General features: G+C 63.4%; 1 protein-coding gene across 2 annotated transcripts; it reads left to right on the top strand.

Annotated features, from left to right (window-relative positions):
* The first annotated feature begins 2,384 nt into the window (after positions 1–2,384).
* On the top strand, positions 2,385–12,680 carry SESN2 (sestrin 2). Of its 2 annotated transcripts, none has more exons than XM_086626041.1 (10): positions 2,385–2,462; positions 6,950–7,015; positions 7,870–8,067; positions 8,456–8,638; positions 8,928–9,137; positions 9,990–10,140; positions 10,327–10,442; positions 10,727–10,917; positions 11,112–11,256; positions 11,357–12,680. In XM_086626041.1, the coding sequence occupies exons 1-10, from the start codon at positions 2,385–2,387 to the stop codon at positions 11,441–11,443; spliced, it is 1,425 nt and encodes a 474-aa protein (XP_086482167.1). In that variant the 3' UTR covers positions 11,444–12,680. The 2 variants fall into 2 exon arrangements, with proteins under 2 accessions (XP_086482167.1, XP_086482168.1); XM_086626042.1 differs by lacking the exon at positions 2,385–2,462 and adding an exon at positions 5,127–5,159.
* Positions 12,681–12,829: the final 149 nt, after the last annotated feature.

Below are 12,829 nucleotides of genomic sequence, written 5' to 3'. Positions count from 1 at the left end.
TTGAGATGCTGAAGCTGCTTTGGCACTACCTGATACGGCCCGTTTCTGGCGCACAGTGTGGGATGGCACAAGGCGCTGGCAGCTCAGAGGTGGTGGCAGGTCATCTCCTTTTGCCCAGCTGCCATCAACGAGGGGGGATGCTGCTGACAGCCCGAGCCGGCTGCTACGCAGGCAGGAGCGTTGCAAACAGGCCAGGAAAAGTGCTGAGGCTGCAGGTAACGTGCCGACCGCCTCTAATGGGCCAGGGTGGGCTGACCCGGGGCCGCGGAGCAGATGGGGGATTGCGTTCTGCTCCTTATTGCCGAGCGAGTGCACTGCCCGGCTCTGCGGCCGCCCGCCCGTGCTCGGCCCCTCCAGCCCCTGCCCTGCACGCAGGGGCCGCGGCACCGGTCAGCCCCGCCGGCTCCGGGGCAGCTGTCCTCCTGGCACAGCCCTCGGTGTTGTCCGATGGGATATTTTTATATTCAATATTTGGCAGCGTCTCCAATCCATCTCTCCAGCTGGATCACCGCCCGATGGACACCTGCAGCCCTGGGCTCCCCAGGTCCATCCCAGCATGTCCCCCTCATGTCCAGAGCTTTCGGGGGGCAGAGAAGTGGGAAGAGAGGCAGCCCCCACCCCCAGCTTTGCTTGCACCACGTTGTGTTCGCTGCTGTGGGCTTCTCATCTCCAGGCTGACGTGTTCAGCCAGAGCAAACCCAGAGCTCGTGGCCTCAGGTAGCTGCAGTCCCAGTGCTGGCCGGGGACCAGGCAGCATCTTGGCTCGTACCCCGTGCCAGGCAGCTCTGGGCTGTGACGGGGCCAAAGGAGCGGGCGATGGAGCCAGACCTGGGCAACGGGGGCTGAAACAGCGTTTCTGGCCCCCAGGGAGAGCGGGGCCACGTTCCCCTCAGAGCAGGCACCGCCTGAGCCTCGGATCAGATGCAATTAAATACCAAAATCTTTCTTCTCGAATGACACCAGCGCAAAAGCAGAGGTAAACACCTCGGGGCGGCTGGAGCCGGGCGAGCAGGAGGCCATGTCCTCGCACCAAACACCGCCCAGACCCCACGCCCTCGGTGCGGAGCCGCGCTTGCAAAACACCCCTAAAAATAGCACAGGGTGTTTGCAGGCTGCGGTGCACCGGGAAGGGGACAAGGACAAGGAGCAGCCGGCCAGAGGCATTTGAAACTCGCTGCGTCCCCTCTCCCCGCAGAGGCTGGTGCAGCTGCGAGCGAGCCGTGGCGTGCCGGCCGCTGGCCGTGCTGGCCGCTGGCCGTGCCACTGGCACCGAGGCGTGCTGACATGTTCGCTTAATTGGCAGGAGCTCAGGCCCGGAGCCAGAGGAGGCTGTTGCCAGGCAAAACCTGAGTTGTTTGTGCAGCAGCTCCTGTTTGCTGGACTTTGCCGTGTGCAGGCTGTCAAGCAGCACCAGATTGTTATCAGCGCTGCTGTCTGGGGCCGTCCGTGGTGGTGTGGTGTTTTTTTTTTTTTTTCCCCCTTCTTTCACCTTCTTTTATTGGGTTTGGTGTTTGTTATTCAAATGGACAGGAGCTGGCGCGGGGCTGTCCGCCCTGCGGAGGACGGGAGGGGAAAGCTGCTCTGCAGCTCGCGGGGCTCTTCTGCACCGGGTTGTTGGAACAGCTCCTCGGGGTGCACTGGGGTGGCAGGAGGGGGACACGGCGGGCGCTCATGGCCACGCAGGGCCAGGGGACAGGCGCTGCACGCAAGGTAAGACCTGGGCAGCTGCGTGATTCCGGACAAATCCCACCGCCCGTGAACGCGCACAGGCGCCTCGCCGGCCTTCTCCATCGGCTTTCTTTACCCTTTGGCCCCGGGAGACGTTTTCCATGACTCCCTGTGCGCTTGGGGTGAGAGATCCCCCAAGCCGGGGGCAGGATCTCTGCTCCCCGTTACCGTCCCCGGGGGTACCGAGGGGGTCCGGAGGGTGAGCGGTTGGAGCCTCTGAAGAGCAAAGGTTCGGGAAGGTGCCCCAGCAGGGCTGGGCAGAGGGAGCGGCCCCTCCCTGGAGCAGAGGGTGCCCGCCGGAGTGCCAGCCCCCCCGGGGCTCCGCAGGCTGCCGCAGCGCCCTCGGGGTCCGCGCCCCGCGGCCCCAACCCGCCGCCCCCCCCGGCTGCCTACAACTCCCAGCATCCCCCGCGCCCTATTGGCTGCCGGGTGCGTGTCGGTCACGCCTCCGCGTTACCATTGGTGGAAAAGCGGAGGGGGCGTGGCTGCCGCCCGGCCCCTCCCACCCGCCGCCGCGCTATGAAAGCGGGGCGGGCGCGGGGCGCGGCGGGACGCGGCGACGTTCTTGAGCCCGGGGGTGTTCGGGGGACCCCCCGCCCCGCCCGGGGCCGCTCCGGGTCCCGGGGCTGTGCCCACCGCTTAGCCCCCGCGCTGCCATGCTGGTGGCCGGCTCGCCGTGCCGCCCCGCGGGGCCGGAGGAGTACCGGGGCTACGGGGCCCGGCGGGGCGGCGAGGTAAGGGCTCGGCTCGGGGCTCGCCAGCCCGAGGCGCTCCCGATTGGCATCGTCCCCGCTCCTTCCCGGGCTGGGATGGGGTGCTGCCACCGTGCACCCTCGGGGAGGGGCTGGGGGTGTCCGCCCGCCCCGGCACCGCTGTCCCCCCCGCGGGTCATCCCCGCTTGGCCGGTTGCGGGGACATGTCGGGTCGGGTGGAGGAGCCGGGGCCGGGCTGCAAAAATAACCCTCTTGCTCATCTGCTTTGCAGCGAGCCTGAAAATAAGGGTGCTGGGGTGCGGGAGCGGGTTGGGGTGTGGGGAGCCCACCCAGGGCTGCTGGGGATGGGGTGGCCCTGTCCTGGCAGGGGGACATTGGGGTGGCTGGATGGTGAGATCTCGGGGTGTCCCGAACCTTCCAGGAGCCAGGTTCCTGCCTGCAGGTATGGGCCAGGAGGCGAAGGGAAACTGAGGCAGGGGCTGGCGATGGGTCATGCCCACTGGGATAGGTGGCTGCGAAGCTGGCAGGAGCCTAGGGGGCTCCGGGTCTGCGTCCAGTGGTTTGGCTCGTGCTGCCGTTCCCGGGCTGGGGGCCCTCTCTGATGTCCCTGTTAACCCAGAGGTCTGGGAAATATCTCGCATCAACCAGAGCTTTTGCATTTGGAGTCCAGTGTGTGAAACTGGACACTGAGGTGCCCGTGGAGCTTTGTGGGACCTCCCTGTCCCTCCCAGCAACCAGCGCCGTCTGCAACTCCACTGCACCAACCTGCTGAACTTCCTGAAAAGTTGGGAATTGCCTCTATTTGTAAAACTTATTTTCCCCTCAAAAAAAAAAAAAACAAAACAAAACATTTGTGGTTTTTCCTCTTGCTTCTGCATTTCCCTCCCCTCAGATTTCCCTGGCAGCTCTGGGCTTTGCTTGCAGGGAGTCAGTGACTCCCCACGTAGCCGTGTCACCTCGGCGTGGCTGCAGGGACAGTTACTCCTGACATGGGCTGGAAGGTGGAAATTTTGGGACAGTGAGTGGGAAAGACAGGAATCCCCTCTGGCACTTGTCGTGGCATGAGTTGAAGCCTGAAATCGGTGCTTTGGAGCAGGCTGGGGGCAGGACACCGGTGGTGGGGATGTCACCAACGCCCAGCAGGTACCACCGAAACTCCGTGGGGTGGGACGCTTCCACCCGCCGGGAAAACACCTGGGCTTTGCTCCCGTGTGCTGTGGCAGCGGGGTTGGGGCTGGCTGTCCGGTGGCAGCTCCGCTCTTCTCCAGGGAAACCTTCAGGTTTGCAGGACGAGGCAGGGTGGGATTTGGGGATCGATTTTTATTTTTCATGTTGCCTTCGTGCTGGAGCGTGGTGGCAGCCGGGTTCGCTTTCGGGGAGCGGGTCTGGCTGGAGGTGTGGCGGGGGTGGCTTGTGCCAAGGGGATTTCACTGGTGCGTCGACTCTGTGCGTCAGTGGGGCTGAGCCCCCGTGCTGCTCTCGTCCCCCAGTACGGCGCAGGGACAGCCTCCTGCCTTGGGTTTTGGCAGGAGCACGGCTATGAGGGGCAAACCTGCTGTGCCGGGCGGCTGCAATGGTGTTTGTTTAACCTCACCTTATCGGTAATGATTTTCCAACACCTGACTAAGCACTGGCACCAGTGCCGGGGGGAACTCGCTGCTTAGCACACCCGTCCTCCTGCTCCTGGGGGTTAAATCCTTCCCCCAGCGTCTCCGTTGAGACCCTCCACCTGCCCTGTGGTGGAGCCTGGGAGCAGGTTGCATGGCTGGCATGGGTCAGAGTATTCACCTCCGTGCCTCAGTTTCCCCCTCAGTGGAAGCAGGAGGTGGTACCTTACCTGGTGGCGGTGCGGCGAGGGTTAACTGCAGCACCCCTGAGGATTGCTTAATGCAGCAAAACAAGGAGCCTCTGCAGAGCAATGATTAAAATGCACCTTCAAAGGTCACCCTGAGCTGTCACTGGAGCTCGGGCCAGGCCGGGCTCCCCGCTGCCTCCAGGCTTGGGAGTCCCATCGTCTGCGTCCCGGGGTCTCTCTGTTGCTGTCCCATCCCAGGGGGATTCTTGGAGCACCACAGAAGTTCTTTCTCCCAAAACTGTGAGTCAGTGTGGAGCCAGCTCAGCACCCGGTGCAGCGATGGCATGAACCTGCTCTGGCCGTCACCCAGGTCTCGCTTCCGTGGTGACTCAGGGCAGGAGCATCCCATGTGTTCGGAACAGTCAGAGCCTTCGGACGCGGGCACCGCTCGCTTTGCCAGGGTGGCTGCAACCCGGTGCCAGCGAGAGCCCACTGCGTGCCGCGACCGGCTGCCCGACGCATGGAGAGCGCGTGGCTGCGGTGACAGCTGCTGCATGGTCACCTCGTGCCATCCCACACCCCTTCCTCGCTCAGGAGAGGGTGCCAGGCTGTGCCTGCTGCCTCACTAGTGGTTTGGAGGCAGTCAGCAGGAGAAGGCACCCACCATCGTCTCACCTGTGCCAGACTCCAGCTCTCCAGTATCTCTCCTGGTGAAGCTGGGCGGCAGCCCTGGAGCTCGTCCCTCCACCGGGCACCGCAGAGGAGACCCCAGGGAGACACGTTTCCCTGCCCCATTGCTCCGCAGCTGGAGAGAGGGACGTGCCATCCTGCCATCGGCATCCCTGCTTGCGCTTGTCCAGGCTCCAGGCACCCTCCTCCTGCTGCCGCCGCCGTCCTGCTGGGACATGTCCCGTCTCCCACAGGTGAATCCTGGCAGCGGGAGCTTGGCTGCCACCTCGCCGCAGCTTCTCTGCTGGGAGCGTGGCACTGCGGGGCTGGTTGTGCTGTTGGTTTTTGGAGGCTTCTTAGTTTTGGGAAACGCTGCTGGGTGCTGAGCTCGCTTTTCCCTACATCGATGCTGTGGGTTTCCCACGCCTCCCCCAGCCACCAGACAGGTGTGGTGGCCATGACCGTGACTGTGACTGCCCTGGAGAGGCTGTCACAGCCGTGGGTGGAGGGAGGAGATGTGGGGAAGGGAGAAAGGGGGTCGCTGGGAATCGCCTTGGTGCAATGCGGTTGATGGGATGGGGTTGGGAGGGCAGCATCTGCCTGGCTGAGCTGATGGAAGCAATAAAAGGAGGGTTGTGCCTTTGCCCCCCACCCATGCCAGCGAGAGCCGTGGGTCTTGTGGGAGCAGCAGCCGTGCCAAGGGTCCCCAGTGCAGCTCCTGCTTCTGTTGGATCACCCGCACCCGGAGCGGGGGCACAGAGCACCCTCCCTCTGCAGCGGGTGCCACTGCTGGCACCTGTAGCCGGAGCACGGGCTGGAGGGACGATGCTGCCGAATGCCCTTTCTGCTCCCGCTGCCCCATCTTCATCCCAGTCCCACACAGGCGCAGTGTCCCCCCTGTATCTGGGAGGACCATGCACCAGCCCCCCCCCTTCCCCCTTGCCTCCTTCCCAGGGCTGGGAGCACTGGAACCCTTGGCCACCCTCTTTTCTCCAAGTCTTGGCTTCTCTGTAGATGTTTCTGGGGGGATTATTTTTGCTCTCAGGGCCAGGTGTTGTGTGTGTCCCCACCCCATTTGTGGTTGGCACCCATGGGTGCTGCTGCGACGCAGGCAGAGAAGTTTCCCCTGTGTGATTGCAAACTCGCGAGCCGGTGGAAAAGCGGGATGGGAAGTCTAGCTCTACTGCATCCCTGCGTTTCAGCACTGGGGTGGGGGGGGTCCCCATGGGCACCGAGCCACCTGTGCAGTGAGGGGGGCTGGGAGGGTCCCGATCCCGTTGTGCTCTGTCTGGATAGGGCTCATCCTTGTGGCACCCACTGCTGCTGCTGGGTCCACCCTGGTTGGGTGCAGCCGGTCCTCGCCTGTGGGCAGGGAGGAGAAAAATCACCTGTTTGGAGAAAACATAGTGTGGGAAGGGTCTGGGGGGGGAGATGGAGTGGCGGGGGGTCAAAAAGTTGCTGAGTGTCTCCTGGAGTGCAGCGAGCAGCGGCTGCCCGGTACGTGGGTGACTTGTTCCCGTTTTAACTGCGTTAACGGATTTGGGGGGAGGGGAAGGGAAATAATTTGGTGATGTTTATTGGAGTTTTGTGCCGGTGGGGGGGTGGGGTGGTGTTAGTGGGAACCCCGGGTGCCATATTTGTGCTGGTGGTCCTAGCTGCAGCTGGGATCGGGGCCGTGGCCGGAGCCGTGCTGCTCGCCGGACCCCCCATGGGACCCCCAGCCTCCGGTTCCCCCCGTGTTTTCCCATGGAGATGGTCAAAGTGAGCGAAGGGTGTTCCCTGCTCTCCCGGCCTGCGGTACCGCGGCTCTGGTGTCCTGGCACGGTGCCCACGGCTCATGTCCCGGAGTGCAGAGCAACACCCCGGCTGGATTTCATCAGGTGCTGCCCGGCCTGACGCAAGGCTGCGGGGATGACGGTCGCACGGCCCCGTGGCCCGTGCCGGGTGGCTGCTTGAGTCACCCTTTCCGGTGCCACCGCGCTCGTCCCGGTGACGCTCAGTGGCTCCCGGTGCCGTGGTAAAGCCGCTGCTCTTTCCTTCCTAGGACAGAGAGGCCAAGGTCCCCCAGCAGCTGGGGAGGGGTCCCAGCGCCTTCATCCCCCTGGGAGAGGTAAGAGCGGTGAGGATGGGCTTGGGTGGTGCGTCCCTTCCTGCTGAGGGCTCCTCCGCCCCTCCCCTGGGTGGGGGGGAAGAGAGGATTCCCACCAACCCCCCCCACCCCAATTGCTAGTGCCCGGCTTCGCAGGGGGTGGGATGGGGAAGGGTCACCCAGCCTGGGGGTATCTCTGTGACAGTGCGGGGGAGCTTGTTTTGGAGGATGGGGGGAGCAGTTGTGTTGTTTCACCCTGGCATTTTCCTGCCCCAAGTCCCTGCCCTGTCCGTGCCTCAGTTTCCCCATTCATCCAAACACAGCTGTCTTGTCCCTGTCCTGCCCTGCCTCTCACCACCCCCAAAAAAAAAACCCAAACAACTATGCCCTGAAATCCCCGGGGCTCCCCGTGCTGGGGCACCCTCAGCCCTATCTCGGCACCCAGCGCCGGTGTCCCAGATGGTTCCTCCTTCGGCAGAGATAGCGCTGTGGTTTCGTCACCGCTGCGGGGGTGGAGATGCTGGGGGGGCGGGGGGGGGGCTGAGCCCCATCTCCTCCCCGCTGTGCACCAGCGGCCAAATAAACAACCCAACCCGCAGCTGAGCCAGCCGTGCTGTGCGGGGTCCAGCATGGAGCCCCCCCGTCACCCCCTGCCCCCCGGGGCCGGGAGGGGGGAGATGGGCAGCGGGGGCCACCGGCGATGCCCATACCGGGAGGCCGGGAGGTGGCCGGGCACCTCTGATGGGGTGAGCATCCGATGGGGTGCGATGGGTGCTCCTGGGTCCTGCTGGTGGGGGGGTGGGGGGTGTTGGGAAGAGTAGGGGGTGGCAGCACACAGCCCCTTCACCGCTCTCCTCTCCCCCCTCCCCTGGCAGATCCTGCAGGAAGGTGTGGAGAGCAGCCGGCGCCGGCTCCTCATCGAGGCCTTCGTCTCGGCAGGCAGGGTGGACAACATCACCATGGTCATGGGGCTGCACCCCCAGTATCTCAGCAGCTTCTGGAAGACCCAGTACCTGCTGCTGCGCATGGACGGGCCCCTGCCCTACCACAAGCGCCACTACATCGCCATCATGGTGAGGATGAGGGGTCCCTTGGGCTGGGGGGTTCTGGGGGGGTGTATGTGGTTCCAGCACCTCCACTGAGTTTTTGTCTGGAGGTGGGAAGGGGTTTGGGATCCCATGGATGGGATTCCTCTTGGGTCTGTGGTCCCGGAGGCTTGGAAATCCCTTTGGGGTTGATGCTGGGGTGCACACCCTGGGTACCCCAGCACCCCTCCCCTCAGGGTGTCAGGGGACCAGCACTGATGGGGGAGTGGGTAGAGACCCCTGTCTGGATGCTCATCCCTAGGGAAGCCCTTCAAGGGGGGGAGTGACTACCTGCCTTGGCTTCTCCAAGGGCTTGTAGCAGGGTTGGGTGGCCCTCCACCAGTGCCCAGGGCTGACCGCCTGGCTCTCTCCGCAGGCAGCAGCCCGGCACCAGTGCTCCTACCTGGTGGGTTTGCACATGGGGGAGTTCCTGCAGGTGGGGGGGAACCCGGCGTGGCTGCAGGGGCTGCACTGTGCCCCCCAAAAACTCAGGAACCTCAACGAGATCAACAAACTGCTGGCGCACCGGCCCTGGCTCATCACCAAGGAGCACATCGAGGTGAGAGCTGGTGCTGCTGGCACAGGTCGTGTGTGTCCCCACCCCGAAAACACACACTGTTTTGGGGGGAGCTTGACCCCAGGGACCACATCCCTGCTTGCACAAGCCCCCCCAGGTTTAACCCTTACAGGACTTAGGGGGTCTCTGAGCTGGAGGGCAGGGTCTGTGCTGCTCCCCATGGATGGGGAAGGGGCGACTTGTCCCAAACACCCTCCGGTCTCCCTGCCCTTGGCATATGCTGGCTCTGGGGTGCAGTGGGGGGGTCTCTCCAACCCCGTGTGCTTCACAGGCTCTGCTGAAGACGGGGGAGAACAGCTGGTCACTGGCAGAGCTGGTGCAGGCCCTGGTGCTCCTCACCCACTACCACTCCCTCGCCTCCTTCGTCTTCGGCTGCGGCATCAACCCCGAGGAGGACCAGGATGGGGAGCATGGCTGCCGACCCCCCTCGCCCCACAGCGACAGCAGCACTGCGTGTGATGACAACATGGGGGGCTCTGGGGTAAGGGGGGGGTGTGAGATTTGCCTTGCGGGGATGTGGGGTGGGAAGTGGGGGCGTGGTGGGTGCTGGACTGCTTTATGGTGCTTCCTCTGGGAACTGCCCTGAGGCCTTTTATTGGGAACAGCAGATGCTTCAGGGCTGTGCAGTAGCACCCTCCGTGCAGTATCCCAGCCCCTGGGAGACCCTGGTCCCAACTGCCCCTGAGTCCCCAACATCGGAAGGACACGGAGCTGTTGGAGCAGGTCCAGAGGAGGCCACGGAGATGATGCGAGGGCTGGAGCACCTCTGCTATGGAGACAGGCTGAGAGAGTTGGGGTTATTCAGCCTGGAGAAGAGAAGGCTCCAGGGAGACCTTCCAGCACCTTCTAGTGCCTAAAGGGGCTACAGGAAAGCTGGAGAGGGGCTTTTTACAAGGATGTAGTGACAGGACACGGGGCAATGGCTTTAAACTGGAAGAGGGGAGATTTTGATGGGATCTAAGGAGAAATTCTTCCCTCTGAGGGTGGTGAGGCTCTGGCACAGGTTGCCCAGAGAAATTGTGGTTGCCCCATCCCTGGAAGTGTTCAAGGCCAGGTTGGATGAGGCTGTGAGCAACCTGGTGTAGTGGAAGGTGTCCCTGCCCATGGCAGGGGGATTGGAACTGGATGGTCTTGAAAGTCCCTTCCAACCCAAACCATTCCATGATTCTGTAAGTCACAGGAGCAGCTGGGGTCTGGGCAGAACAGACCCAGAGCCAAACACTCTTTGGAGCAGCCTTGGGGCTTTGTGCAGCTCTGTGCTGCCCCAGGGCTTGTGACCCCTCCAACCTTCCTTGACCTGACACAAGGTTGACTCTGTCCCCTGCGTCCCCAGGGCAAAGAGGCCATTCAGGAGGTGGAGGTGCTGATGGAGAGGATGAAGCTGCTGCAGGAAAGTCAGCTGGAGGAGGAGGGTGTCACACAGGAGGAGATGGCGACGCGCTTTGAGCTGGAGAAGACAGAGAGTTTGCTGGTCGCTCCTTCGGGTGAGGAGGGGGCAGGGGTGCAAGTGGGTGGGGATGGGGTCTTGGTGGGCCCAGGGAATCACTGGGGAGGGGAGAAGGAGCCAACGTGTGCCCAGGGAGGAGCAGGATCAGACCCCCCACTGCAGGGCTGGCTCTGTCGGGGCTCACTCCGCCGTTGCTGACGGCCATTGCGGTGATGCCTTGTAGATCTGGCAGATCACTCCCTGCACTCCAATGTCCTCTGCTTCGTGGAGGACCCCGAGTTCGGCTACAAGGACTTCACGCGGAGGGGCACGCAGGCACCCCCCACGTTCCGTGCACAGGTGGGTGCTCGCGGTGCCGCGCCGGCCGGAGGGGAAGGGCTGGCGGGGTGCTGGGTGGTGGGTCCTGCTCGTCTCGGCGCGGGGACAGCGCGACTGTTCCCAGGACGGTGGGTGCAGGGGGTGAAGGGCTGGGACCAGGCTGGAGCCGTTGGAGCTGTGCAACCAGATGCTGAGAGTTGGGGGGGGTCAGCGTGGCGGGGGTAGACCTCAACTTGTGTCCCTGGCTTTGAAGGGACCCCATGTTTCCTCGTCAAGCCCTTACCCCAGCGTCCTTTCTCCGGCAGGATTACACCTGGGAGGACCACGGCTACTCACTGATCAACCGCCTCTACCCCGACGTGGGGCAGCTGCTGGACGAGAAGTTCCAGGTCGTTTACAACCTGACGTACAACACCATCGCCATGCACTGCGGCGTGGACACCTCCATGCTGCGCAGGGCCATCTGGAACTACGTCCACTGCGTCTTCGGCATCCGGTAGGTCCCCGAGCTGCCGTCGGAGCCTGTTCTCCGCCCCGGGCAGAGCCGGGGAGCGGCTCCAGCCTGGGAGCCTGCAGCTCTGCCTCGGTGACACCAAGGTGTTGAGGGGCTTGGTGTAGAGCTGGGGGGTGTGCGAATGGGCAGGGGGCTGTGCCGGGAGCAACGCGCCCTCCTCTCTGTCCCCCCCTCAGCTACGATGACTATGACTATGGGGAGGTGAACCAGCTCCTGGAGCGCAGCTTGAAGATCTACATCAAGACGGTGGCCTGCTACCCGGAGAAGACGACCAAGCGGATGTACACGCAGTTCTGGAGACACTTCAAGCACTCGGAGAAGGTGCTGTGCTCCATCCCTTCCCCTCCTGGCAGGATACGGGGTGCAAGGAGAGGGGATTCTGAGTCCCCCACCATGCCCTGACTCTGCTCTCCGTCCGTAGGTGCACATCAACCTGCTCTTGCTGGAGGCGCGGATGCAGGCGGCGCTGCTCTACGCCCTGCGAGCCGTCACCCGCTACATGACCTGACCTGCCTCTGCTCCCTCCTCTTCCTCCTGCCCCAGGTTTGGGGGAAAGGCCGGGAGGGAGCTGGTACCCTAAAGACTTTGCTGGAATATTGTCTCCTCCCTTGAGGGGTCTGGAGCTGTGGAAGGAGAGCGGGGGAGGTGAGGGCTTCCCCACGCCTTGTCCCAGGAGAGGGGACACCCATGAAGCCATCGGTGCTGGGAAGACCCCAAAGTGCTGCCGTGGGCTTGGCAGAGCTGGGGATGCTCTGTGCCTTTCTTGGGGTGCGCCTGAAGCCAACCAGGGTCTGTGGGTGCTGCCTTCGCCGTGCCATGCCGGCACGACACCTCCATGCCATGTCCCGCCACCAAGGCTGCCGCCATGGAGGAGCAGCCTCAAGCCAGAGGTGGCCAGAGGGTGTTTTGGGGCTCCCTCCCTGCTTCTTGGGGTCTTGCCATGCCGGAAGACACGTGGTGGGGGTGCTGCCCTGACACCCCCTCTCTGGGTCACACCCAAGGAAAGCACCTCAGGAGCGGTGAGAAGGATCCAGCCCCCCCCATACAACTCACCCCTGAGCTGAGTCGCCCCATGTCGGGGTCCCTGTGGCTGGGGGGGGCGGAGAGGGACACAGGGATGTCCCCTCCGTGTCTCAGGGTTCCTGCAGCCCCTCGCTGCTTGTCCCGTGAGCCCTGGCACAGCCGGACCCCCCACCCAGCCCTGGGACGGGGGCTGGCAGGGCTGTGGGAGGGGTTAAGGTATTGCCCACCCGAGCCCCCCACATTTTGGGATGTAAAGTGCCTCTTAACCTGGCTCCCGGGGCGGGGGCAGGAGCGCCTGCCGTGTGTTTTACACCATTTTTTGGCATCATTTTCCAGCCGCTGGCGCTTCTCTGCAGCCTCAGCCTTCGTGGCTGCGGTGGGGAGCGGTGCTGGGGCGCGGGGCTGACCCCTGCCTGCTGGGGGTGGTTCGGGGGGGGTGGCCGGAGCTTTATCCAGATGTGCCAGAGCGTTTCCCAGCGGTGCGGGTCGCCGGGGAGGTGCCTGTTCAGGATGAGCCGCCGCTCCCGGCTCTGCAGGGGTGGGGGTCCGGGTGGGGGTCCGACAGCATCGCCTCCTGCTCCGGCCACTTGGGGTTTGTCTCTGCTGAACTGTAGCTCCAGTTAAGTTATTTCTATATTTTTTGGGTGTATTTACTCCTTGACTGGGCATGGAAATGCTGCTGTGACTTTGTTTGAAAAAAATAAAATTGTTCTTTTTTTTTTCTTTTTTTTTTTCTTTCCTTCTTTTTTTTTTTTTTGGCTTTTTCTTTCTTCTTTTTGCCAAACGCCTCTGCAGGGCAGCGCTGCCAAGCAAGCTGCTGCCAGATGCGGCTTCCCTTTGCCTTTGCTCAGCCCCAGGGGACTGATCCTGC

The sequence above is a fragment of the Tauraco erythrolophus genome, chromosome 24 (genome assembly GCF_009769465.1).
Source record: "Tauraco erythrolophus isolate bTauEry1 chromosome 24, bTauEry1.pri, whole genome shotgun sequence".
Lineage (NCBI taxonomy): Eukaryota > Metazoa > Chordata > Aves > Musophagiformes > Musophagidae > Tauraco > Tauraco erythrolophus.
Note: the sequence above shows the minus strand (reverse complement) of the source record. Positions and strands in the feature narration are given on the sequence as shown.